The sequence below is a fragment of the Nomia melanderi genome, chromosome 9, assembly GCF_051020985.1.
Source record: "Nomia melanderi isolate GNS246 chromosome 9, iyNomMela1, whole genome shotgun sequence".
In the NCBI taxonomy this organism is placed as follows: domain Eukaryota; kingdom Metazoa; phylum Arthropoda; class Insecta; order Hymenoptera; family Halictidae; genus Nomia; species Nomia melanderi.
The window spans coordinates 2,420,443-2,448,367 of record NC_135007.1 but is presented as its reverse complement, the minus strand read 5'-3'; the positions used below and the strand labels follow the sequence as shown (position 1 = coordinate 2,448,367).

General features: G+C 34.0%; 3 protein-coding genes across 7 annotated transcripts in view; 1 reads left to right on the top strand and 2 right to left on the bottom strand.

Moving 5' to 3' along the window:
• Nucleotides 1-8,848, bottom strand: part of LOC116431265 (QRFP-like peptide receptor) — a 28,512-nt gene extending 19,664 nt beyond the window's left edge. Inside the window, exons 1-4 of one of the 5 annotated variants that reach the window (XM_076370451.1) lie at nucleotides 7,475-8,848; nucleotides 6,857-7,126; nucleotides 3,636-3,778; nucleotides 1,329-1,501 (exon numbers count right to left, since the gene is read on the bottom strand). In XM_076370451.1, coding sequence (XP_076226566.1) covers nucleotides 1,329-1,501; nucleotides 3,636-3,778; nucleotides 6,857-7,119 — 579 coding nt within the window. In that variant the 5' untranslated portion in view covers nucleotides 7,120-7,126; nucleotides 7,475-8,848. Of the gene's footprint in view, nucleotides 1-1,328; nucleotides 1,502-3,635; nucleotides 3,779-6,856 lie in introns of all 5 variants that reach the window. The other 4 variants (XM_076370454.1, XM_076370452.1, XM_076370453.1 and 1 more) reach the window with 4 other exon arrangements.
• A 2,627-nt stretch (nucleotides 8,849-11,475) lies between these two features.
• LOC116431251 (uncharacterized) lies at nucleotides 11,476-16,356 on the bottom strand. The gene is made up of 6 exons (XM_031986389.2): nucleotides 15,920-16,356; nucleotides 15,254-15,402; nucleotides 13,619-13,902; nucleotides 13,480-13,548; nucleotides 12,747-12,842; nucleotides 11,476-11,517 (listed from the first exon to the last, which is right to left on the bottom strand). Exons 1-6 carry the CDS (start codon nucleotides 16,354-16,356, stop codon nucleotides 11,476-11,478), a joined length of 1,077 nt encoding a protein of 358 aa, XP_031842249.1.
• Nucleotides 16,357-20,212: 3,856 nt separating this feature from the next.
• Nucleotides 20,213-27,536, top strand: YME1L (ATP-dependent zinc metalloprotease YME1L). The gene is made up of 12 exons (XM_031986555.2): nucleotides 20,213-20,431; nucleotides 20,784-20,912; nucleotides 22,041-22,460; nucleotides 22,578-22,794; nucleotides 23,429-23,523; nucleotides 23,603-23,846; nucleotides 25,551-25,683; nucleotides 25,933-26,170; nucleotides 26,250-26,492; nucleotides 26,620-26,766; nucleotides 27,031-27,195; nucleotides 27,285-27,536. The coding sequence occupies exons 1-12, from the start codon at nucleotides 20,405-20,407 to the stop codon at nucleotides 27,474-27,476; spliced, it is 2,250 nt and encodes a 749-aa protein (XP_031842415.1). The 5' UTR covers nucleotides 20,213-20,404; the 3' UTR covers nucleotides 27,477-27,536.
• The last annotated feature ends 389 nt before the right edge of the window (nucleotides 27,537-27,925 follow it).

The following is a 27,925-nucleotide window of genomic DNA, read 5'->3' as shown; positions in this document are numbered from 1 at the left end:
GACTGTATTTTCATGAAAATAGTGTATGAAAGTGACTAGAGCGGTTAACGAAACAGGAAAATAATATATAGGGAATTATAAGTCCGTTCCAAAATTGTCCGTAGTATGAATTTAACTACGATTCGATCAAAACATACAACAATCGATGGAAATGTTGTTTGCCAACTGCAGCAACGAATCCAGTGGAATTATTTTTTGCTAAATTAAAAGTAAAACACGGGACCCGTTATTTAACAATGACGTCACAGCATGGACTCGTAATTTTATTTTCAGAAAGTATATTATGCAGAAATACATATTTTCACGAAAATAAGAAAAAAAAATTATTATAGTCAACAACGAAACAGGAATAATGTACGCGAGGTACTATTTTCTTTGTAAAAATACCCGCGCAAAAATATATCATAATTAGTCATGTTTCGATCAAAATAGAAAAATTAGATGACAGATTTACTAGTCTAAATCCAGCGAATCGCGCCACATCCTCGAGGGAAGAATGAATTGTGGACGAGGAATTTATTTTTCATCAAGACAACGATCCCACGCACGTATCCAACTTGCGTCAGGCGTATCTGGACTGAGACTTATAGGAGGCTGGCATTTCTTGTAAGACTGCTACGGCCTGACCTTAATTCAACCCATTCACGGAAAAAACACACAAAATTTCCCTTTAACACTAGAACTACCGTACCAGTCAAAGTGATTGGTTTCGATTTCTTTGTTTCGCAATTATTGATACCTTAAAAGCATTGAATATTCAGAATGATTTCAAAAACAAATAGTTTCACTGAAATTCTATAACGAATGTCTGAAGAAACTGAAAATAATCTATTCTTACAATTTTTATAGGGATTACATATCAATCGTATTAAATGCTCAGTAGTTCTAGTATTAACACGTTGACTACCACAAAAAACATCAGCGTTTTATGTATCACTTACCCCTTTATAGCAAAGATAAATAGGATTAGTTATTAATTATTTGCCACTGCAATTCTTACGTTACACTGCTATCTAGTTATTTGCGTTATTGAATATTTTTATTCGACGTCAGTTATCTTATAATTGTTTTCAAGTAATTTTAAAGCTCCAGTCACTAGTGACTACCGTGGCAGTCAACATGTTAATCTCGTGAAAAGGAAAATAATAGATAACCCGCGTAACGAGCGAAATACGGTTTTTCGTAAATTCGATGCCTCTTCTTCCAGTGTCTCGCTTGAATATTCATGAACAGTGTATGAACGCGCCGTGAACGTTTACCAGGGAAAATAAAAATACGAGCGTATAGTTGACCACAGTATTACATTAACCGCTAGATTTTATACTAACCACCCTCAAGACCGGCACAAAGATGATTAAAGCGACCAGCCAAACGGCCACGATAACGAGAACGGTGCTCCTGCGATTGAATACCTGTCGGAACGCTATAGGACTCCTTATCGCCAGGTACCTGTCGATGCTCATCGCGGTAATGGTGAAAACCGAGGCGGCGACAGCAACCCCTGCAAATGCTTTTGGTTATCGGTTGTGCCGTCGGGTGGCTTGATCCTTTTAAATCACGATCAGCTGTTTAGAATTTATTCAACCGGATTGAGCGGCAGTCGCACCAGCTTTTGGAAAACGGATAACTGGCGTAGCGGAGGAACGCAGGATCGTTTCAGATCACGGTAGAATTTCCATTCAGCGCAGATTTCAAGAGGGAATTGCGATTCAAGTTTCCTGCGCTCTTTAACCCATTTGCATTATTAGCATATATATACTCTCAATTCCCCTGGTCACTATCACTGGAGCATATATATACGTTCAACAGTATTTCACGTCTTCAAACAAAAATTAGCTGAAGCAATTATTGAACATAATATAAAAATACTAAATATACCAGAAAAATTACAAAGAGTTTATTTTAAAGGATAAGAAGAGAGACGATTTATCAGTGTGAAAATCTTGAAGTATCTTTATGAATTCAATATTTTAAATATTATCATACTGCGCAAGATAATTAATCAACATCAACACTACATCTTTGCAATTCATTCTTTCTTATGTAAGTTTTATTATATTTTATATTATTTTTTCTATTTCAGAATGCTGAAATATGAAGTTCTTTTTACTTTGAAGTAATTTTTCTATTTACGTGAAATTAAAAAGAAAATTGGTGACGAGGGCCTTCTTTTTCATACTTCATTATAATACAAATGGGTTGAGCTGTGATCTTGCGACTGCGTGGAATTACGTAAACGCGTAATCGCGTGAATAAATACACGAATAAGAACGGCGACCGGCATAACTGGATCGAAAAGGTCCTGCATTCGTTGCGCGAGGAAAGGATGAAAAAAAGGATAAAAAAAATAAACTGGAAACTGCAACGAAGATAGTGATTTCTCGGGAAAGAGCGTCGCGGCGACTCAGCGCGCGGAAACACCGATGTATGGTACATGCACTGACGCACGAGATTCCGCGAATCTTTTATGCATGAGCCAGAGTGACTCTGGCTCTTCTCTCCCTCTGCTTATCAAGGCGAGTTGTTAGAAGTCACTCGTCATACCACAGCATTTCGCGATTATATTTCTTTTATATTCAGCGGGCCACGTGTCTGCAGGGAAAAACGGAATATTTGACTGTTTCCCTGAGTAACCGCTTCACTCGATGATAAGACACACTAATGAGTAGCGATGAGATAGAGATTGGTGCATGCGTGTGGATAATAAATAGCGAAGGAACGCTACTTCCACGGCAAAATAAGATGTTCCTTATTATAATTTCTTCGTTTTAAATGGAGGTCAATACTATTTCTATCGAAGGTATCAACAGACATCTTTTGAAATTTTAAGTTAACCCTTTGCACTCTAAAGGTGACTCTCAGTCACCATTCGATTTGATATACCAAAATTATAAAGCCTTACACACAATATTAAACTCCGTTTAAACGTATCATGTGAAATATAGAAACAATAACTTTGTTCCTTAACTTATGTATGTTCTATCATTAAATTCGTTTCAAAGAATGTCGCCTATAACCTATTGGAAAATGTTGAATTTTTTTAGTCAAAAACTCCCAAGTGCAAAGGGTTAAAGTTATTTTCTCAGTTTAATCATATTTCCTCAATTGAATTCTGGATACCTTCTATAGTTAATTTTATAATCGTTATTGGAAAAGTTGAAAAGTCAATTCAGAATATACGATTAAATTTGGACAATAATTTTAAGTTAAAATATCAAAAGGTGTCTTTTGACATTTTCGGTAGAAACAGTGTTAAAGAAATAAGTACTGCTACAAAACCATTTGATTTTGCGTGAATTTTGATCATCGCGAAGCGTCGATTTGGCATAAATATGATTTGAAATTAATTAGCATTGGAGATATATTGGATTTATAGAACTAAATTCGATGGGAATAGCGTTGTACGTAATTGATACCATTTGATTAATTATATCAAGAATTTGAACTGAATATTCGTATGCATTCGAATAATACTGCTTCTATTCAAGTTTGAATATATTTCATTGATTAGTTTTATTTAGAATTATCGATCTTCTAATATTTCTAATAAGCTTGGTTTCATCGCTACTAAAAATACTGTTTATGTTAGGATGATTTATTGGATGCACAAAAAGTGACAACTTTCCCGTAATTACCCTGAAGATAAGAGGACAATTTGCACATCACTTCTCCATGGATCCAAACAATCGAGACTGCCTGACTCACGGCAACAGGCATGCAAATCGTGGTCACCAGGAGATCTGCTACGGACAGGTTCACCACGAAGTAATTGGTGACGCTGGAAATAAAAACGTCCGTTTTTGTTGTTCTTCATCGAAAATCATTCACCGTCCGTTGCATCTAGCATCCCACAGATGTATTATATATGTATATCTTCCGTTCTGCTCTAAATATCACTGGTATTATTAATTTCGGGATCGATATCGAAGGTTTCGATTCAATCGAAAGAACAAGCAACTTTTACGACGAAGGACCCTCTGCAAGTGAAGAGTTACTTGTCCGCGAGACAAAAGGTCTAACCTTTTCAGTGCCATACTTGGACAACCCATTGTCACCTTCTCTGGCTAATTTTCAAGCGAATACTGTGTTCCCTTCTTAACGTCGCGCTTTGGAAATCCTCTTAAGGTTTCATTTCTATCCTTACTATTTCCTGGAGCTCTAGCATAAGACGGGCCTTCGAGAAAGAGAAATATCGATGTCTGGAGAACACAGACAACAATTGAGCTTTTGTATATAAACTGTTCAGAGGGTAGAATGACTAATTTATTCATTGTCAAAATGGTTAAGTCTGTGAAACAAATGATTAGAACATCAATAAAATATTTCTAAAATTTGAAACACCTGAAAAATGAACCTAATTCCATTATCGAGCTTCTGTTTATCAGATTTGAATATTTCCTGCTTGGCTTGTTATTTTACTTTTAACAATTTAATGAAAATGGAATTAGCTTCACTTTTTAAGTGTTTTTAGTTTTAGAAATATTTTATCGATGCTCTGATCATTTATTTCAAAGACTTGAATATTCTGACAATGAATAAATGATTTTTCACACAACAGCTTATTTGACTTGTTTCATGATTCTTTACGCAAGGCAAATGTTTCGTTTTGTCAAGCTTGACTTGCGAGGCAACTGTTCACAAGAGAAAACGATAGACACGCAAACGACAAGTGAGGTAAACTGTGCGGTGCATTTGTGTACGTAGACATGTAAATGCCGTGGCCATGTAGTACTCTCCTACTATTCTTCTTCGTCCCTGGCTTGAAGGTAACAATAAGTCTTCAGCTGTTCTCCGCTGTATCTTCAACTCGCGCGACCGTGTAGAGGGAAACCGCAAACAAATCGTTTCAGGAACAACCTAACGTGCACTTCGTCATAAGAAACATAAGAAGATCAACGGTGTTTCGCTTAAAAATATAGATCCGATGAAATCTAGATCTCTCACAAAGAAGGATAAAGACGAAGTAATAATTCCTACTTCACAAATAAACACCCCAATTGCGCGCCTCTACGCACGAACTTGCATAACAAGCTGAAGCCCGATCGTTTATTTGCACGATGCTTTGCACGTATCTGAAATAAGCAAGCTCCTCCGTGTTTCTGAATCCTAAGTTCGAGAACGCGCGGGGTGCATTTTTGGCTCTGTCGCGATGATAATACGGCCGCAACGCGGGAGAATCCTGGATCCACTGAAACTCCGTCGGCGATTCGTTTCATCCAGTTACCTAACGATCGACCGTCGCAACGGTTCTATTTATTTGCGAATAGTTACGTCCCGCAACTCTTCTATATTTAAACCGGCACCTTCTATCGGGAAAATGTAATCCACAGCCCATTGTTTACACGGAAGTGCGCCCGCGTATGTATTCGCGTTCGCGTAACGCGGCGCGCTCATGTGTTATTACCATTACATCCCCAGTTAATCAGTAATCCGAGCATCCTAATTAAACGTTCCTTGGAGACGATCCTTCCCGCCTTCTACTTCGACTTCTTTCACGGTGAAACTGGGTCGCGAAGAAGGGGACGAGAGGAGGACGCTTGTCACGACAAATGACCGGCGCCGGTAAATGAATGACAATGGAAGATGAAATCCGTGCAGACTCGCTCGCGACATTTAACTTGCCGAGTCCCGTTGGAGGAAATAAGTACATACCTACTACATCAGTTTCGCGCTTCCTATATCGATTTCCCGTTAAAAATTCAAATACAACTCGAAGATAACGGCGTCAGCTTTGATCTTACCGGGGTTAATTCGGCTGACCTTGCAGACGAGTTTCGCTCACAGTTATAATTAACTCGATCGAAATCGATCCCGTTTTCCTAAAAGCAATATCCTGATGGTAAGTCAGACCAGGCTGGCGGCTTTCCTAATCAACAGCCTATACATCCGATACCGTTTCAATCGTCCCGTCGCCGCGTAATTTAGTCAAATCTCTCCTTGATCCGTTTCGAGACGTCTCGCTCAGTGTACCTAAGTTTAAATTACTTCAAAGTTATCCAGTGTCTTATCGGATACGCCAGCCGGCAACGACGTGCGGGAGGCTGTAAAGCGCCCTGTTATAGTTGTTCGGGATTTGTGTGGATAATATGTAGAATGTTTTGTAAAATGTGAGATTCATTGTTGCAAAGAAGGGGTGCTAAGAGAATGTGGAACGTTTGTATAAGCATGAGTTCTATTTGCTTGGAATTGTTCGAAATGGCTAGTTGTCTAGGCCATGTCAGTTCTTAGGTCTTCGAGCAAATCAAGGAATTAAATGTAGATACCTGAAGAAACATTTTGCTGTGGAATCAATTGTACTAGCATAATATATTTGAGGATGAAAATGAACTATTGAAGTATGAAAATGTTTGTCGCATACAATGTTAAAGACTGCACAGATCTATGTAAACCTTTTCAATGATTCTTCTGCCTTCCTTCAAACATTCTAATGGATTTTAGTATTGATAAAGCATTCTGTACGTACAATGTTAGAAATGAAAACAGTGTCTTTGAAAAGAAATTCATTAACATTGTACTCACGATAAAGATTAAAACTCACCACTGCGAATTTGTATATACTAATTCTTCAATAAATAAAACAAAATAAAATGAAAACCTTTTCAAAGCTTATCATACTTCCAACCCTGTCAAATTTTAAGAATGTGCGCTACAAACGCATAAAACGTACAATCCAATTGCTACTATCAATAATTCAGATAGCAAAGAATATAACATTCAATTATAAATTAATCTGTCCTCAAGGCGTTTGTACTAAGCGATTCCTGTTAAAATCACTGCGAAACGGGGCTAGTCCTCGTTCTCCAATGAGAAACGACCTCGCGGCTCCGTAGACGGACATAAAACTGTGTATACATACCTGCGCATGTAGTGGTACTTGAAAACGACCGCGATGACGAGGACATTGGCCGTGACAGCGACGACCATCACGGGCACATAGAGGAAGATCAACAAGTAATTGGTCTCGCCCTGGAACTTGAGGTAGAAGTACCAAAGTATCTCGGTGGTGATGTGCAGATTCAAACTCTCGTTCGACAGCATGGCCGTACGATCGTCCGACAGATTGTAGCCCAGCAAAGACGTGGACATTGTCATGGAATTGTTGTTTGCGGTAATCGGCATGTTTGCTCTGACGAGATCAAACGTCGCCGGATGATTTCGATCTTTCGCGAAACCGGAATAAAAAGAGCGGGAATCGACTTCCGTCAACGGGCATGGATAACACCGAACCTTCCGGGTCGGCTTGTTGGATCAACTCGGCGGGGTGGACGAGATCAATCGCGTAATTGTTACTCGGAAGAAAGGTTCTACTCAAGGTTTTCGGTCCAAGACGAGGAGGAAAGCTCACGCCGCGGGCGATCCTTTTATTCGTTCCCTCCCAAATAAACTCAATTACTCTTGCCACAGGGGAACGACTTCCCCGTATACGCAATTGGCGAAATATATTTCGTCGGAATCGCCGTAATCGGGTCCTCACCTTTTCCCTCTCGTTACTTTATTATTCCATTCGATCCCCTAGACCAATCCTTCTTCACGGGCGAAAGAACCTCGGCTGGGAGCGTGCATAAAAATCAAAGCCCGCATTTGATAAGGTGGCCAACACTTTCTGCAACTCACGGAGGATCGATCGTTCAGCTGGCCGAGATTGATCCGCGTGTAACGTGCGGCAGGACATGCATGAAGTGTCGGCGAACAGGCAGAGAGGCCAGCCCCTTTGTTAACTCGGGGCGCAAAATTAGCGAACGTGATTAAGCACGGCGGCACACGTCACTCGAAAGTATCGACGATCGAACCGTAATTAACCGAGAATGTAATTGCAGACTCTCGCGATCGCTCCGAATTAATCGAATTCAGGGCACCTTGAATCGAGCTGACGAACTGGCGCAATGGTCGCCGAATTGTTCCCATCAATGGAAGGGATGGGACCGGTAATTTTTATTCCTTTTTCCCTCGGGCGGCCTATGTCACGCACGGCCCGAGCTGTCAGTGGCAGGACTGAACACCGTAGACCAGCATCTAGTGCAGGTGCACCCTGTCATCGACGTCGAAACAATTTCGACATAAACAATTTCCTTGTTTATTCGACCCGGTCGGCCGGTGTGAAAATTTTGTACAAATTTTACTGAAACCCGTAAACAACGTGCTCCGGAAACAAACGTATCTCCGACGGCGAAACAACGAAAATAGGTTAGGCCTTGTCAGCTCGTTTTCCTGTACGCGCGCGATACTTTCATAGGGAGCATGACATAGGGCAAGTGAAACTTTTCCGCCCAGATGCGGACCGGCAAAGGGAGACAAGCGAAATTGCTGACATCAAGTACTTATAAACGCCCGGGGCTGTTCAAATATCTGTTGCACAGGTATTTCCCGTGGCACGGACGTTTCTCACGCGTTACGCGCGGCCACACACACACCGTTCAGACGTGGTTCGCTGTCGACGAAGCTTTCAAAGTGTCTCCGCGAGCTACGCGTTATCTTGACTAAATATTTGCTTCCTCTAACACCGAAAACCTCTGGTCACTCCCCGAAAAATATTGAGCAGCGGAGCGCCGAGCACATTATTCCACTAATGTGTTGCTGGTTTGTTGAATTAATCGAAAACATCGAAAAGTCACCACGATTATTGGGTTAATTTTTCTTAAACAATTGTCTTGTTTCTTTCTTGTATTGCGTTAGGTTTGGAGATTTCCGGGAAAGAAACTTTGTGCACGTGTCATTCGAGATTTACGACGATTTTCGATGAGGATCGAGCTGGACGCGATCGAACCGTGTTCTTGCCGGAGCGAGAATATTCGGAAGCGGCGCCACGATAAACTGAAAGCAAGAATCGCGGCTCCCGCCGGAGCTCTTGAAAGCATCAGAGACGTGGTCACCGCTCGCGCACGATCCTTCGAGCGCGCCTGCGTTCTGTACCTCTCATCCTCCTCTCTGTACCTTGATTCCCGTGCCGTGTGCTTTTTTCTCCATCTACGACAACACCTCGGAAAGTGTCGATCCAACTTGATCCTTCGATCTATAACGCATAACGAACTTCATCGCTGCCGGAGGAGCTGGATGACGCTATGCGGACTAACGTACTTTCCCTTTTCAACAATTAGGGTAATTCCGAGGTAAATAACCTTATTTTCTTTGAAACGCATTTAAACGGAAACTGAAAGAATTTGGACACCAGATTTGATTTCGAAACAAACTTTAATTACTTTCTTACAAGATGGTCAACAAAAATTGAAGTTACATATGAAGAAACATTAATTGTAATAATATTTATATTATGTAATATAATCATTTTAATTGTTATGATAATTATTTATACAAGATGATTAAAGTGGCCATCTCTCCCATACGTAAAATCTGCTGACTCCCTCTTCACGCCTGATGCTTGTTTGTTTCAAACCTCTAATGCATACAAGGATTGTTATGTAAATGATGAAGACAAACTGTAGCGATATTGATTTATGGATGATTGTGTGAAAAGGTTGATGATTTTTTGATGAACCTGTTTAATGTCGGATAACTTTTATAATTTATTACTGAATATTCATTACACATGAAATATGAATGAAAGGCGTGGAAATAATGTATAATTAATAGACTACAGACCCTTACGCGAAATTATAATTCCTGAAGCAAGTTGACCCTTTAACTTAAGATTTGTTTAGCGACTGCAGTCGCAAGGGTTCGTTGTTAATAATTTATCGTTGGAGAAAGATATTATATATTCACTGTGGATGGTCATTTATTTTAACTGTTAAATTGTCAATAATATTTAAGGATTATGACAATTTACCAGTTACACTACAATGATATTTATTAACCCTTTCGCTACCATGGACGAGATATCTCGGCCCCACGATGTCAAAGAAACGGTGCTATGAACGAGATATCTCGTGTACCTTTATTATTGATATGAAGTGTTTTATTTGAAAATCTAACACGAGTAATCGATTTTTACATGTCACCATTGGTGGAAGGTGCTTAAAGAGGATACATATAAAATACTCCGTAACGAAAGAGTTAAATATAATTTAAAATCTCTATTATAAGTCTAACATTAAATGTAGAGCAAGAAGCTAAAAAAGTAGGATATAAATAAAAATTTATTTCTTTACTTATACAGTGTAGTAAACCGAAAGTATAGTAACAGTGTTCTTAAATACTTTCAAAATTTCCTGTATTTTATATTTATAATTTAATCATTAATAACTACAGTATCGCTAAGTGCTTCCTTGTAACATGGAAAAGTAGGTTGAACATTTTTACAAGTTAATAAACCTATGCCACATGTAAGTGAAGTTTTAAAATTGCTGATCTAACTGCCTGACGTAATTTAATCGGATTTTAATATCTTATTATTCAGAATTAATAATTTCGTCTTCGTATTACAAAATTAAATTACCTACGTAGATAATTGTCTGAAACACTAAGTGAAATATGAAACAAAAATAAATTCCTAGACATATTTCAAGCATCCTTACGCATTAATCCATTTTAGCAAATTACATTCATACACTCTCTATTATTATTATAATTATGGAGTTTAATTACTCGCTCAAATATGTAAGCACAAACACGCGTTACAACGTCAAACAAAATTACTCCGATAATGGAATTCATCAGAATTAAACAATATCATTAAATCCAACCCCATATGTCATGCTACTGGGACACTCATCAAGCAAAATACTTTAAGCTGCAGGAAATGATAGATGACAGAATTTACGGTTCCTGTATAGTCCGATCTTCGTTGCGTCATGCTGATGTAAAATTATATGTAAGTTTGAGTCGCATCTGAACTGCGAAAGCTTAATGCGTTCAGCATGAACCGGTCGACATGTGGGTCGAAAACTATCTCGCTCAATGTCCGCCGATTGTACGACGAATCTCGGTTGAGCAATTGCATCGAACTTCTGTAAAGTTTCTTCGCAGTTCTTAGCGAGAAACGCGAAGATAGTGTCCAGAACAGTTGCACGTTTTAATGTGTACTTTTGAACTTCCGAGTGTCTGGCAACCATTAGCAACTGCGATTTGTTTATACCTATTCATCTTGTTTCTAGAAACGAATGTATCCGCACATTATTCCTTCCCTCGTCGTTCGTTATCGAACTTGCTTTATTAAGTCGTTCTTCGTTATAGCGAGAGGCAAACCCGTAGGAAAATTGCAAATAACTTGTACCAGGCGTCTTATCGGCGCAATGAAATCTTGTCTTTGCTAAATAAGAGAAAACGGTGGGTCGAATAGCACCCGACTGTTCGAAGAGTTGCGGTACGGTTTGGCAACGCACGAATATCTTCACAGAGGATGGACGCGAATTTCACGCGCATTCTATTACAGCAAGCCAATCGCTTTGATGTACAGGTGTAGTTTGATGTCAAAGATTAATCGATATCGTATGGAGCCAATAAATTCTCTTGTTTCGCGTGTATTTTATCACGTTTGCGTTTCCCCGCACTTCCGATTGCCCGGATCCGTCGCGACGCTTAACAAACAATCACCAAATATGTTGTCATACCTGAAACGATCTGCAAACACATCAACGCGAAATTATTCGATAACTGAGAGAGTAACTATTTGAATAACATTCCAGTGTTAATTAAAAACCCTCCAAAATCCGCAAATTGTCTTCTAAAATACGATCTGCGTCCATTTCGAAATGATTTTACTATAGAAACTCGATTATTCGAACACGTTGGGAGACAAGTCTGTTCGGATAACTGACGGGTTCGACCGATAGAGGCTCAGCAACTATTTTTACCTCCTGATCTTATTCGTTCCGATATAAGAGCTCGATCCTTGGCGACGTTCGTATAATGCAGTTTGTTTATATATTTGATTTTGTTTTGTTTTTGACATATAGAACCTCACTTAGTCTCACAGTTATGCGAACGTGTACATGTTTTGAACGCACATATATATATATATAGTTGGAAGATGACTTGATGTTTAGCAGAACAGTACAGGGGCAAGAGGTGTCTTTTTAGTTTACAGTTTTACTGTTGTGATGCGTGTAATCGTATCGGCGAACAGCATATTAATGATCGAAAGTATTAGTAATTAGGAAATGGAACCAACTGAAAATTAGGTGGGAAAAGATAAAAACCGATCATCAGCCGCATTCCTCAGCCTAGCTAACGAGTGATCTCCTAGCAGTACATGTATAGTACATGTACGTGTTCGTATAACTGAAAATACGCTTAGCAGTAGTTTGAATAATAAAGTTCAGTTAAGAGCTCATACATTAACACTAAAGCTACTGAACCCTTAAATTGACTTTTTGAAATTCCTCTATGGAAACTCTAAGAGTGCATCTATTGAATTTTTAATTGATTTACAATTCAGTTTGGATATAACTAAATCAATGTTTTTAATCATTTCTCACAGAAATATCTGTCATCTTTTTATTAATTAAAAAAAGAAGATATCAGGAATCGGTCACTTTGACCCGTCTGGTAGTTTCAGTGTTAACCATTTGCGGTGGTAACGAATTCAGAGACTGGGCAGGAACTCACGCGAAGAATTTTATCTTCACCTATTATATACAGACATGTACACTAATCTTATTTATTAATAATTTTGTACAAAGTGAAAAATTTTTAAATAATCTAGAATATGTAATTCAATATGACTGTCGACGTGTATATGTCGTTGTTAATTTTAGAACAAAAACATTACGACGTGCGTAGCAAGTCTTTCTAGCAGAAGTGGTTAAGAGGTTCGGGTAAGAGAGGTTCTACTGTATTCGAAATCTTACCGAGAGCAAAAGTGGCAGATCGATGCGTATGAAGCCAGCCACAGTGAAGAAATGAACCTTCCTGAGCTGGAAATATGCCGCTACCTCCAGGTTTTCCTGTAATTACACACGCTAAAGGAATCGATAAGCGAATGTAGCAGGCTGACAAGGAATGAATGGACAATAGGGGTATATTTAGTTCATTAACAGTGTCGGCTGTAAAGAGTATAAACGAAGTGAGTGCAATTAATTTAAAGCAATTAAGGATTGCATAGAATGGACATACGACATGGCAACATAATGATGATAGGAAAAGAACTTGTAAAATGTAACAAAAAATATGAGTTGCATATTCGTGACAGCTGCGAATTTCGCATTAAGCTGCAGTCACATTTTCCAAAATATTTTACAGAAACTGTGTTTGAAACAAATGCTGATAGCGTATACGTTAATCCTTTAACGGCTGGTATCAGGAAAATGTGACCTTCGTATCTCTTCTCTTTTCATTTACCAAAATTTACTCAAATTATATTTTTAATAATCTGTGTTCAGCCAAAAATGTTTCTAAATACTAAAACTAAAGAAATATAGCATTTGTAACTGAAATAGTAAATTTATTAGTTTCTAAATAGTAAAGTCCATTTCGCAAAGTTTTACCAGCGGATGATGAATTAAACTAGAAAATGATAATCAAAATGTTAAGTAATGTACCGTTGCACCTATTCTGATAAATGAACGCGAAAGAAACACCCACCTGAAGGAACACGCGCTTCATCGAAGCAGATGAGGACGTTGAAAAAATAATCTCGCCGATTCGATTGGCCTAAACAGATGCCAATGAGTTTTATTGTGCGAAAGATACAGCAAAATATTCTTCGTGTTTTAATGTATACCTTGCGCGACGTGTTGTGACAGACAGCAGTGATCAAGAGAAGGCTCCACGCGCAAGACATCACTACTATCATATCTCTGATGATCAATAACAAAGACGGCTTCAGAACGTACATCACGTAAAGTCTGGACATCGCGTTCACGGACAAACTGGAGATCCACAGCAGCAATTGCACCGCGTACACGGAATTGAACATCTCCGTGGCATTCGCTAGGGAGCAATGTAGCCACCATATTTGTTGTAACGTAAAGGGTACAGTAAGCCGGTTAGACGTAAACAGTTTTCCTTCATCTAGCATATAAGACGAAATAATATCGCATTAAATAGATTTCCGCTAAACAGACGATTAATCTTTTCACAACAATGAACGAAATATCTCAGTTCCATGATATTATTATACAATGCTATAAACGAGATATATCGTGCATCTTTAATATTGATATGAAGCGTTTTATTTGAAAATCTGACACAAGTAATCGATTTTTAAGACATGTCGATATTATACATTAGAGCTTTTATGGTTTATTTTATATGGAATAATTGCAAGCATGGTGAAATACATAATGTGGCGGAACAATTTTTACAAAAATATCTGGTTCCCTTCTGTCGGTCATTGTTTTTGTAAACTATACATTCTATTGTTGAATGAGATTTTTTTCTGTGGATTGTATTTTTGTATATTAAATCTTCTATTGATAGGCGAGCTATTTGACGCAATGGAAGTATTTTGCGATTTTCCTATAGTGTTTACAATTCTTGTCATCCACCAGATTCTAATTCTGTAAAAATAAAAACTGTAATTCTGTAAAATATAGAGTATTTTATATTTATCATCTTAACACTTCGAATGCCATGGGGTCCATGCCAACTAAATCAAATCACTATAATTCGTTCAATTAAACAGTTACTATTTGAAAACATTTTTATATTATAAATAACATTACCTAATGCGATGACATTTAACAAGATAAACAAGTGCAATAAAAATAACGCAATTCAATTCAATTCAATAATTCAATATTATATCTCTTTTCATTTCGTGTATTTTGCTCTGTGAAATCGTGTGGCATTTAACGTGTTAAGCACCTTCCACCAACGATGACATATCTTAAAAATCGATTACTTGTATCAGATGTTTAAATGAAACACTTCATATCAATAATAAAAGTGCACGAGGTATTTCGTCCATAGTATTGTACAACGACATCATGGTACCGAGATATCTCGTCAACAGCATCATTTCTTCAACATCGTGGAACCGAGATATCTCCGCCAGTGTAGCGTTAAAGGGTTAAACATCGAGCAAACAATACGTGCCGTCATACGGAACATTATCGACCATCCGTTGTCAATCTGGGATTCCGTCATAATCAAATAGCAACCAGATTACCGATTTGGCAATGGGACGCGTGCAACAGTTCCAACGCAACGGCGTGCAAGTTCGCGGAAGACTGGCATCAATGATAATAAACAAACACGATCTCGCAAAATGCGTCCGTTGCAACGCAAAGGAAGTAAAACAAATCTAACGATCAATTGTAGATCCAGATACGTATCCGACCGGAGCTACAAACGAAGCTGCTGGAGATGTAAACGAGTCACTTCCAGCGCTTGTATATTTCAAAAATAAACTCACCCGCCGGGAATGTCAGTATATTGCAAAGTTGTCGAAATCTTTCTTCTATGAGGAATGAAAAACCGACGAATATCAAGATCTGCGTGAACACCGCTACGTCGATGATGACATACACAAATGCGTGGTACAAAGGGTGACTGGTTTCCACTCTAGAAAAGTACAACATCGCGTGATGGACGCGTAAGGTACGTTTCAACGCCAAAATAAACGGGTAATCGATCCGACAGTTGCTCAAGCTCTTATCGAAATCGTAGGTACATGTATTTTTTTTTTTTAGATATCACGAGACGTTTAGTATGCTATGCAAACAGACAGAATAATCTGCCAATGAAGTTGTATATTTTTAATGAATATTTTAATAAATATTTTAATGAATATACTCCGCTGTTGACAGTTCCAGTGAAGAGAGAAATCTAAAGACATTGGGTCTCGAATACGCCTGCGAATATGTTAATTCTTCAACGATTACTTTATGAGATTCTTGTCTAAAATAGAAATTCATGGTTCGTTTGGAGGATAAATCGAGTCACGGAACTTTGAAACTATATTAAAACTTTACGGAAAGTTCAAGGGCACCCATCCCACCGAACTAGTTCCATTTCAGAGTCGTAAAAATTTGATAATCCCATGAACGAGCTTGATCGTTATCAACCCCCGAAGCCATACCTGTAAGTGATGTATCCAGTTATCGTCCACCACGTAAACGTAATGAATGTAAAAGCTCGGGATAAATTTCGCACAATACGACGTCTCGGCAAATCGTTGAAGTTTGTGGCACGGTCGAAGTTTCGCAGATGCGAGAGAACAACGCGTATCTTCCGGTTCCACAGCGTCGTTAAACAAATGTCCGTGAAATAACAAAAATAAAAAAGAAACACCCTCGTTATGGTGAAGATCTCAGATATGGAGTCCAAAATGTTGGTGTCTACCTTGTAAACAATTAATTTTACTAAACTAGCCATGTATACGGAAATCGCAATGACGATGAAGAGTATGTCGCGGCGCCTTCTTGCCTTAATGTCGTTCTCGACAGTGATTTGACTAGTACAACCGAAAATCCGAGCAATAAAGAAAATTGCACGCATATCATGGACTACCGTCATTATCACAATAAATTATTTTTCTTTCCAGTTTGAGGTTGAATCTTCCAAATGCAAATTGAAATTTAAAGCAGGATTTTAGTAATCAAAGTATCGCGGTTTACTTTGGAAATATTATTTTTGTATTTCTTAAAACACTTTTTAGTTAATCACCGATAGGTCCACACGTGATTAAAATTACTTGTTATTAGTGATATCTACTGAAAATGTTTTGAAGCGGGAACAATACAGTGTGACGAACGAGTGACGAATACTGTTTCAGAGTGGAGTTCCGCAATGGAATTCACGAAGGTTTGTCTTGATCAGCAGATAACGCGCAAACAAACAAATTTTCTATTGACATTCGAGGGTTTAAATATGTAATGTTCTTATGAAACGTCAAGAACTAGATTCATTTGACAATTCGCCCGAATAATATAAAGCTCTCAGCTTTAACGATTCAGTAATGAGAGCGTTAGTCCAAGGACGACGGTGGAAGGTCTATCAAATGCAAATATTTGAACAATTTATTAAAATCCATAGTCTATGAAGACGTTTGTAATGTTTCTTAATATATAAATACGATTATCAATCATTTTTGAGTCAACAATTCCTTTTTTCTAATTTTCCTTAAAAATTTTTGTCTTAATTACTTGTCCAGATGTCTCTCTTTACGCCCTTTATTGATGTTATACTAATAATAATTTTAACCGAGTCTTACGATTTCCCGTTTTGGATAACTATCATTTCATTCTGAATGTGTGAATATAAATGGGCAAAACTTCCAAAAACCTAACAAATCTGATGGGGCTGAGATTTTGCAAATACCTTCATTTTGCATAAAAACAATATTTATGAGAGAAATTCTTTGCGACGCAAAGATTAAAACACAAAATTTTGTGAAAAAGCGTTTTACTTTTTATAGTATAGCGTCCTATGTTACCGCTAGACTATAAAATAAGCACCACTTCATGATGCGTATGGAAACAGCTATTTTTAGAAACGTCAGGGAACATTGTAATGAAAATCTCAAGTAAGAGATTAAAACGCTGGAAATTTCTATATCGTTAAACATTTCTCGCCACTTATGGTTTTCAGACGTGGGAGTAAATCGTCTTGAAACTTAAGTTTTAATAATAATTGACGCATCATAAATCCGCGCTTGGAATACAAGGTAGTCGATAACGTTCGAACAAAGGCCCAAGCCACTCTCTGGTATTGTCCGACAGAGAAAAGACGTCGGTTGTATTAAAAGTTTAAAAGTCAGGAAGGCAACAAGATACTTTCACTCACGGTGTTCGGGCCGCCTTGGTTTTCGATACAGTGATTTTTGTTGTTGATGTTTTATGTCACAACAATTACTACGTTATTAGCGACATTATAGAATAAGTAGGAATGGATTATGTCATCTGATTTATCAGTTTGATTTCCTCGATAAATTCAAGTAGATTTTGTATTTTCTTATCTTTTAAGTTGTCCTTCAGTGTAGATTCTAGTTTATACTTATTATGAAGAGGGTCATGTTTTGTATATTGGAATACCAAATGTTCTACAGGCATTATAGAATATTAACATATTGAGGAGTTGAATTTAACACCCGAGGTTTTTTCGAAATTCATTACATATTCAGAATAGATTCTTTCTTATTAAAATTTTGTTTAGAATCTATTTCTTTCATTCTTGTACCGGAACGTCCTTCTTAGGTATAAGGTTCTTTGCACCCGACTGTAATTTTAACTTTAAAATTTCCAAAAATCCATCTCGTAAATATTTTTCCTATCCCAAATGAAGCTATTAGTAGAATATCAGATCAATCAGAACATAAAAGTTTCAAAAATTACAGGGAGTGACACCAAATGATAAAATTCTTTAAAAATCCCTCTCACAAACATTGTTTCTATCTAAAAGGGTCCTATGTGCAAAATTTCAACTCAACTGGATTTTTCAGATCTTCGGAAGTACAGCCTTTTTAAAACTTCTTAATACATTTTCTTGAAATTTTCTTATAATGTTCTTTCCGTTTTCATCTTGAGTTCAACAATTATGCCTTTTTAATTGTATTTTAATTTAGTTATATAATTTCTATTAACTAACTGTTTTTATACATCACATCTGAAATTCATATTAACGTTTTGGTTCGAATGAACGATATTGAGCATGAAATACACTTATTTGTAGAGAGACAAAAATAAGTGGACACTCGGTTGTGGTTTATTGCAAAGTGAAAAATGTGAACAAACACAGTGCACTCCTAACACTTGCAAAAACTAATTTCACACAATCTTCTTAGTGTCAGTTTTAGCTTTACAAAGTTAAGATGTTTTGTTAAATAGTAGCATACTATCAAAAACTGGAGAAATTGCAAATTAAATTCGCGGGTTAACTGTTTCGGATTATTGTATTAACATAAACGATCATACTGTTACCAGCAAGTACCGTATGTCTAAAAGCGTTGTAGAGACGACTTATAAAAAATATTTTTAATTCATATTACTATCGAAAATTGAAGAGATCGTGGACGAAAACGTTGCGCTACCACACAAGAAGACTGTCATATTTTTAAAAAATGTCGAAAAGGTACAACTTCCGTCAGAAACATTGTAGAATCGTTAGATTTAAATATTTGTGCAAAAACAATTAAGCGAAGACTAAAAAAGGCGGCAATACAAAATATTAATTTTATTACTTGTTTAATTTATAACAAATTTTAATGTGTGTCCACATACTTTTGTCCATCGAATAGTTGACTTTCCTGTTTAACATCGTTTACTTGCACAAAAACGTAAATATTATTTTCAATTTTTCAGTAAATAATCTATGCACTATAAGGATATATAATAAATGAAACTTAAAGATATTCCACTAATACAAATTTGTTTAAATTGCATTGATACCTCTTACCATCACTTATCCACATAATTCTGTCCCCGACTGTATATTTAGATAAAGAAGGTTCCTTGTTTATCATGGCAAGTCACCACAGTGTCACATTTTATTTATTAGATTTAGCTTGTAGTTATAATTACGAATCTCTATAAAATATTAGTTACAATTGCAATTTTCAGAAGTTTGTAGAAAAAAGAAAAAAATTAATTATCTTAATTTGCATATAACAAGTATTTAGAAAAGTTTTCATAATTTTTCGTTTTTGTTAAATATATTATACTAAGTTTCTATGTATCCAACTTTTATTTCTGTTCGTGTTTGTGCAAATGACAGGAGCAATGTTACTAATTGCTTCTTGTCATTTTCGCTGTTATTTATGATATCAATTTGTACTATTATTTCTTCTCTCTGCACTTAATTTGAATGGTTTCATGAATAAAAATAAGATTATTATTTTTTATTTTATTTTTCTCAATTTATGTATTTTAACATCGTAGCGAAATAAAAGATACTAATGAAATAAATACAAACTAATATCACGTTATGTAACGTGTAATAAGGAAGCTTTCGTATAGTCGAAAATACTATATTTCCAAATAACGTTAGTCAACGTTTATGCGTTCACCTCATTAACGTTGCTAAATACTACATATGAATTCTCTTTGGAACCATTGTGTAAAGAGAATATAAATTTTTATGCTGTTAAGCAAATCTTAACGAGCTAAAGTCGAATTAGTTTTGATTTATACTTATAATTATAATACATATTATATAATCATATTTTCTCCGAAAATAAATGAAGTATGCATAGATATTACAAAACAGTCATTTTTATATATGATTCGTAATATGAAAATGTCTGTTATGAAATAAAATATGTTTTTGCAAACGTAATTAAATCTTAAGTTTAAACATATGTGTGTATTTTACGAAGGGATTTAAAATTATATTCTAACTAAATGAACTCGTACCGCAATTGATTTTAAATATTCGGAAGTTTACATATGTAGAGTGCAGTCACTTCCGTTATCTCACAACATCAAATCTATGTTTCTAGCAAGTGATATTAGTTTTGTGTAATTTAATTATTTTGGATGTAATCAAAATTATAGGGAATTAAATTTTCTATTGTTTAACAAGTGATTTATATTTAATTCGTTTTCTGAGATAAGAGAATTCATATTCAATGTTTTCTTTCCAATCTCATAATCAGGTTTGTATTACTAGTTTATTCATAATCGCATATGTTTTCAATTCTAATTAACATTTTCGTATACAGTCATTTGATATTTTTAATGTTTATTTGAAACGTCTATTTTAAATATCTTTTATTTGAATTGTTACACATATTTGTAATATAACCTCATTTCATCTTATTTGTATGATATGACGAAATTCATTACTATTTTTTAGTAACAATATAGTAGAAATTAATTTGTTATTTGTTAAATTAATTATATTAATAATGCATATACCATCATATTTAGTCATACAATTTTGTTTTTTACAGTAATGTAATAAATTTGTTTGGTTAGTTAAGAAACAGTTACAATTATCATTTTTAGGTGTTGTATCATCTGACACAATTAACTTCAACAGTTAATTCAAAACCTAAACCATTTCAAATTAAAAACAAAAAAGAAAATGAATTTAAAAAAGCTGCGAATGATGCCTCAAATAATACTTCAGCAAAAGTAAGAGACTTTTATTGTACAATATTTTAAAATGATAAATAAAAGTTTTGGAATTATATATGGTTTCATATATGAACGTTTACATCTTAGGAAATAATTACACATGTAGGATATTTCACATAACATTCTACATGCTTTCTAATGATGCAGCAATGTTAGAAAAAAAAGTTATAAACCAAAATTCATTTGTATGATGTATACCGTACACAATAATTTTAAAAATATTTTTACATTTATAGTCATATAAAGGTCACCTTGAGTTTTATAAATAAAAGCATATAATTTTTTTTTGGTATCATATTGTATAGAATGCAAGAAGGATTAATTTTGATTAGGACTTTTGTTATTACATTATTATAAATGTCTAAAATATTATGATAAACATTTAACCGAGATTGTTAAAAACATTACCGCTACAATGCAACAGTTACAGTAGCTGCAATTTGAGTACAAACGAAAATAAATTATAGTTTTATGTGTTACCATTTATATTATTGTATTATATTCTTTTCCTAGTTTCATTTATTTAGTACTTTCTTGTATTTTCATTATATTCTATTAGTTTTACAAACGCAGAAGTTGGTTGTGACAGTTGTTTCCAAGTGCATTCTATTTAGTAACATGAAATTCAAAAAAACAATTGCATACTACTTACGCTATTGTATTGCAGCAGCAATGTTTTAAACAATTTTGATTAAATATTTAACATGATTTTTCTGTTATTTACACAAATGTAATAAAAAATGTCCTGTTTCAAATCTAATTTCTGTTACATTTTTTAATATTTAATTTCTTCCATAAGACATTTTTAATATTACTGTATACAGTACACTTAATTTATACTTCATTCATATTATTTTTGTATAATGTTATTACTTATACATGGAATGTTGTACATTTAAAATCAAATGTGGTAAAAGAGATACCGAAATGAAAAAAGCCTGTTACAAAATATTGTAGATACTTAGTATATATTGTAAATAAAAATCTATATAAAGAATGATTATAATAATTATATATATATATTTGTATATGAAGTCTTGTATCGTTCCAATGTACTTTGTTCATTGTTATATTTAATTTTATAGATTTTAGATACAAATTTGCTAACATTATATCTTATTTTAGACTGGAAAAAGTTATGTGAAAGTATCAATAGACAAATTAAACTTACATGATGTAGTTGCAACACTTAATATAAGGAAAAATAATGTTTGGGTAATGTTACATCAACTTTCCACAAAAATTTGTAACGAAAATATCAAAGAAAACAAGTGGAAAGTATCTTATGTATCTGAAACAAGTTTCACGCAAAACAAACATAAGTTGCTTTGTACAGAATTTATGGAACCGATCATTTTACCAATTACATGTTTATTATTGAAACAGAATTATAGAACGTCATGTGATCTTTCCATTAAAAATCCATTTAATTATCATTTACAAATTCGTAGTTTTAGAACAAGACATAACACGAAAGTAAATTTAGACACAAAACCATCGTTTATGAACAAGTTGAAAGAATGGTTTCTTTTTACTTCAGAAATGGTAAGACAATGTATCAATAAAATTTTGTCTTCTCCTAAAATTAGATAAATGTATGATAACTTCTACATACGTTATCAATTTATTATATATGTATATACATAATTTATTATTCTGTAGAGATCACATTTGAAGATGGAATCAGAGTATAATAGAGTGAAAAATATATTTGCTAAGAGTGATGAGCCAACACAGAACGCCAGCAAAATCAAAGCAGCTTTTGTTGAAGGATATGAAGCTGGACTTCAACGACATATTCGTTCACGTTCTCTATTCTCAAAGTTATTGACTCCGCTCCTACCTATAACTTTGGTTTTTCTAGCAGCGTATTTAACAGGTATGTAGGTTTAATGCTACAGTATTTTATAATGTTTAACCAGTATTAAATAATAATGGTCATTTTATATCTTTTCCAATTGTTATTAATGGTGCTTATTTGTATTTATTTTAAAAAATGAACAAGTATTATATAATGACGTTAAAAAATGCAATATTAAATACTAATAGAAGTAAATAATAATATTATGTAAATATTGTAGTTTATTTCAATAACCATTTTTTAAAAGATAGTAGGAATGTAAAACTTGAAATTTCTGTACTTCAGATATTTATATTTATATAATCATATAATCATATAATCATATAAAATCATATGCTAATAAATGAAGACTCTAATTTCAAACCAAGTCTTCAGCTTTTGTATTCTTTAATTTAGTTTGTTTGTAAATTTAATTTTATCTTTCAATATGAAACAAGAAGTTATAAGAAGTTTTTACAGCTTATATAAAAGCAATATATTTTCATTAATATTTGCAATATTATAAAATGATTTTTGAATTTGTATTTATTATTTATTACTAGTTTAAACTGTCAACTGTCTTTTTATCTTAGGAATCAACATATTTTAATTAAAAAAAGCCTAATAATTGTCCTTATTAATAGTACAATTTCTCATATTTTTAATATTACAGTTTCTAAAGGGGGAGATGTATTTCGATTTACACTTGGTCGAAGATCTGAGATCAATCCAGAAACAATTAACGTGACTTTTGATGATGTAAAAGGCGTAAGTGTTATAAATAAAATTTGAATTGTAGCATTATATTTTATTACAAAAAATGGTTTATATTTTTTGTACTAATTAGGTTGAAGAAGCAATGGAGGAATTGAGAAATATAGTTGAGTTTTTGAAAAATCCAGAAAGATTCTCTGCACTTGGTGGAAAATTACCTAAAGGTATATTATTAGTGGGACCACCAGGAACAGGAAAGACATTATTAGCCCGAGCTATAGCTGGTGAAGCCGGTGTACCATTCTTTCATGCAGCTGGACCAGAATTTGATGAACTTTTTGTTGGACAAGGTGCACGTAGAGTAAGAGAGTTATTTAGTAAGTATAAAAGAAATAATATTTTATTATTTCCTTACAGATGTACTTGGAATATTTTTATATTACATTCTATCTTATTCTTTTATTATTTACAATTTTTTCATATACACTTCTTTACAGCATTCATGCATGCATACATGGTATTCGACTACATGTTGTAATATTGGGGGTGATTTTACAGATCAAAATAAGGTGAAACTAAAAAACGACGAATTTGTTTTCAAGTTATTAATGATTATTAATCTTTCTGTTTTAAGATGATTCGCTAATAATAGCGAGCATGGACTAGAGTGCCATATGGGAGACACAGACAAAAAGTCAATTCGCATGCTACAATTAACAGGTTTCAACGTAATTCTTTGTCACAATTTCATTACTCTTGATTTTGGTCTTATTTCGGAGTGTGTAATCACCGTTAATAACGATCAAAATCATTCAACAATGGCACATGAATCTGATATTTATCTTTCGCGTGAAACGTTACTACCTACTTTTATACTGATGTGCTTTGCGCTTACTATTATTACGTCGTAGTTAAAAAGATTTCTAGTCATTAATAATTTAATGTTTTACTTATCAATGCAATTTTATTCTATACTTATATAGACTGTAAAAAAACTAATAAACATAATTTTTGAGGGTGAATCTAGACCCCTGGATCGGTAAAGCAATGTAAGACTTGTTGCAAAATTGTTTATAAATTTGAAAATCAATTTTTATTCTTATGCAAACGGTGATTAAATGTATAGAAAACTCATGTTGAAAGTAGGGTTGAACCATATGATTTTTTTGTGTTCACATGTACCCATATTATAAGGTTATAATATAAAGAGAACATTTTCATTATTTTTGTTAACCCAGTATAGAGTGCTTTTCAATATAAAAATATGGAGCACATTTGCAAGAGTTTCAACAAAATTTTTGGGAACTTTGTAGAGTTAGAATTGTTTGGATAGTGATTGTCAACTAGTTGGGAATAAATATTATCATATTTAAGGTGACAATATTTATTGTTTATATGAATGTATCACAATTTAAATATTGTAAATTAATCGGGTTTGGAACTCTTATTACATTACCTACTGTGGAGGTCTCACATTAGCCAAGCCGATCTTAGGTTTAAAAGTGGAGAGGGACAAGAGGACTTTTCCACTTACGACACTTGGGCCTCGACGTGCACCAATAACGGTTATGTGTCCGAAAGCCGAGCGTTGTGAGTGAAAGAATCTTTTTGCCCCTCTTCACTTTTGATCCAAAAGTCGGCTTGGCTAACCTGGGACTTCCATATTATGGATTTTGATATTGAAGATTTTTAATTTAGATAAGCTGAGAAAAAGGGTCATTTGGTTCAGACTTATCTTCTAGCGATGCACTTTATACAATTTTTTATCTATTTAAATATCGTTTGTATGTGGGTTGTGTAACAGTAAGATTTCTATGTCTCAGCGAGTGAGAAAGTGCAGAAAAATTTATTTTCAAAGAGAAATATAATCTGAGTTTAATTAAAAATGCAGCATTAGAAGTCTATTTTATATTTTCTCAAATGATGCACAGTCTTAAATGTATGATTATAAATCTTAAATAATGTACATATATTTTTAAAAAATTGAGACCTGTACGCTCTAAATCATTACATTATTTTTTAATAACATTAAATCCATATTTAGAAGAAAGTGTATTAAATGTTATATCACTTTTTTTCAGGGGCAGCAAAAGAAAGAGCACCCGCTGTTATATTTATTGATGAAATTGATTCTGTTGGTGCAAAACGTACAAATTCAGTTATTCATCCATATGCAAATCAAACAATAAATCAGCTGTTGGCAGAGATGGATGGGTAATGCAAATATTTATGTTTTCCTTGTTATATAAAATGCATGAGTAATATGGGCTTTTACATTCTTTTTATTATGCAGAATAAATTTATATATAGTTTTATTTTAGTTACAGCACTTTTACAAATGTAAACTGAAAAAATAGATAAAAGAAAGTAATAATTATCTTCCTATATTATCTTTTTTCCTTATCTTGATTGTTATGTGGATAATTATTTACTGGTTATTTAATGTCGTTATTTTAATTACAGATTTTTGCAAAATCAAGGTGTTATAGTATTAGGTGCGACTAATAGACGAGATGATTTAGATAAAGCATTGTTGCGACCCGGTCGTTTTGATGTTCAAGTTTTTGTAAATAAACCAAATATTTCTGGTAGGAAGGATATTTTGAATTTATACTTGTCAAGAGTATTAACACGAGATATTGATGTAGAATATTTAGCTCGTTGTACTGCTGGATTTACTGGAGCCGATATAGAAAATATGGTATTTGTATTTCATATATTTTTGATATTATCTTTTTCATTTCAATAAATATTGTATTCTTCTTATACAATTTTAAAAGATAAATCAAGCAGCTTTAAAAGCAGCAGTAGATGATGATAAGTATGTAACTATGAAACATCTAGAATATGCCAGAGATAAAGTATTGATGGGTCCTGAAGGAAAACTAAAAATGATTGATGAGGATGCCAAGCTTCTTACAGCATATCATGAAGCAGGACATGCATTGGTTTCATATTATACTAAAGATGCTGTGCCATTACATAAAGTTACTATAATACCTCGTGGACACTCTTTAGGACACGTAAGTCATAAGAGATAGTACTTATTTTCGTTCCTACTATTTATGTTTTAATTCTGTATTTCTAGTAATTTGTTTTAAGCAAATTATTTGTTTGTATATTTTATAAGTAATTCATATATACTTTTAGACGTCATTTATGCCAGAAAAAGATGTATATCATACAACAAAATCACAATTACTAGCTACCATGGATTCAATGATGGGTGGTCGTGCTGCAGAAGAATTAATTTTTGGACCTGACAAAGTGACAACTGGAGCAGCAAGTGATTTTCAAGTATGTTAATATTTTTTGTTTATGTTGAAAATATGTTCTTAAAATCGATATAGTACTTACAAATTATTAGGAGAAAATAAGTTCATGATATCAACTTTAACATTTTTTATAGTGCATTGTATACAATTTTGATAAACTCCAAATTAATTAACCTATAGTAGAAATTATTTTCTTAATTAGTTTATTGGTACCTTGAAACGTAGGACATGTATGCCTAGCTTATTTTTATGAAATGCGTAAGATAAATTATTTATTTTTTTCCAGCAAGCAACATTAGTTGCTGAACAAATGGTGAAAAGTTATGGTATGTCTGAAAAAGTTGGTTTTCGGGCACATACAGATTCAAGCAGTCAACTCTATAATGGAGGTAGTGATTATGGTCCTAGTACTAATGAACTCATTGATAATGAAGTAAAACGGCTTTTACAGGTAAATTTTCTTTCTGTTTTTCTTCTATTATATAATAGGGTTCTTATATATTCAGTAAAGGTTATAGTATTACATTCATTTTACTCCAGGAATCATATGATCGTGCGAGAACAATATTGAAAACTCATGCAAAAGAACACAAGCAATTGGCAGAATCTTTACTTAAATATGAAACATTAGATGGCGATGAAGTAAAAGCTATACTGAATGGAAAAAAAACTCAAATTGAATCATTAAACACTCAACCATCAATTGTAGATCCAACAAAACATGTATTATAATTAGCATGAAAAATCAATTTAAAATAGAAACTAAAATAAATTCCTTGGTACATTATCCTAGTTTACAGTTATACTTTAATATTAATTGTTTTACAGTGTTACATATCTAAAGAGTGATCGACGTTTTATTAAAGTATGTATGATAAGCTATGTCTTTACACTGTTTTTTATTACTTATTTAACTAAAATGTAGTAAGTTTTACAATAACTTATGTATATATATTATTACTTTTAAATTTAAAACAGATTTTCCTATTTTCTTACCACGATATTTATGGTTTATTCATTATATAACAAATTTCATAATTTTTTCTTTAATTTTAAAAATATTTTTACTGCATCTTAATAACATAGATATTCTTGAAATAGCCTAAAAGTATTTGAAATGATTACTGTGTTTTATCTATTTAAACATTTGCTTAACTTTTCGATATTTTGTAGCCTCGTCA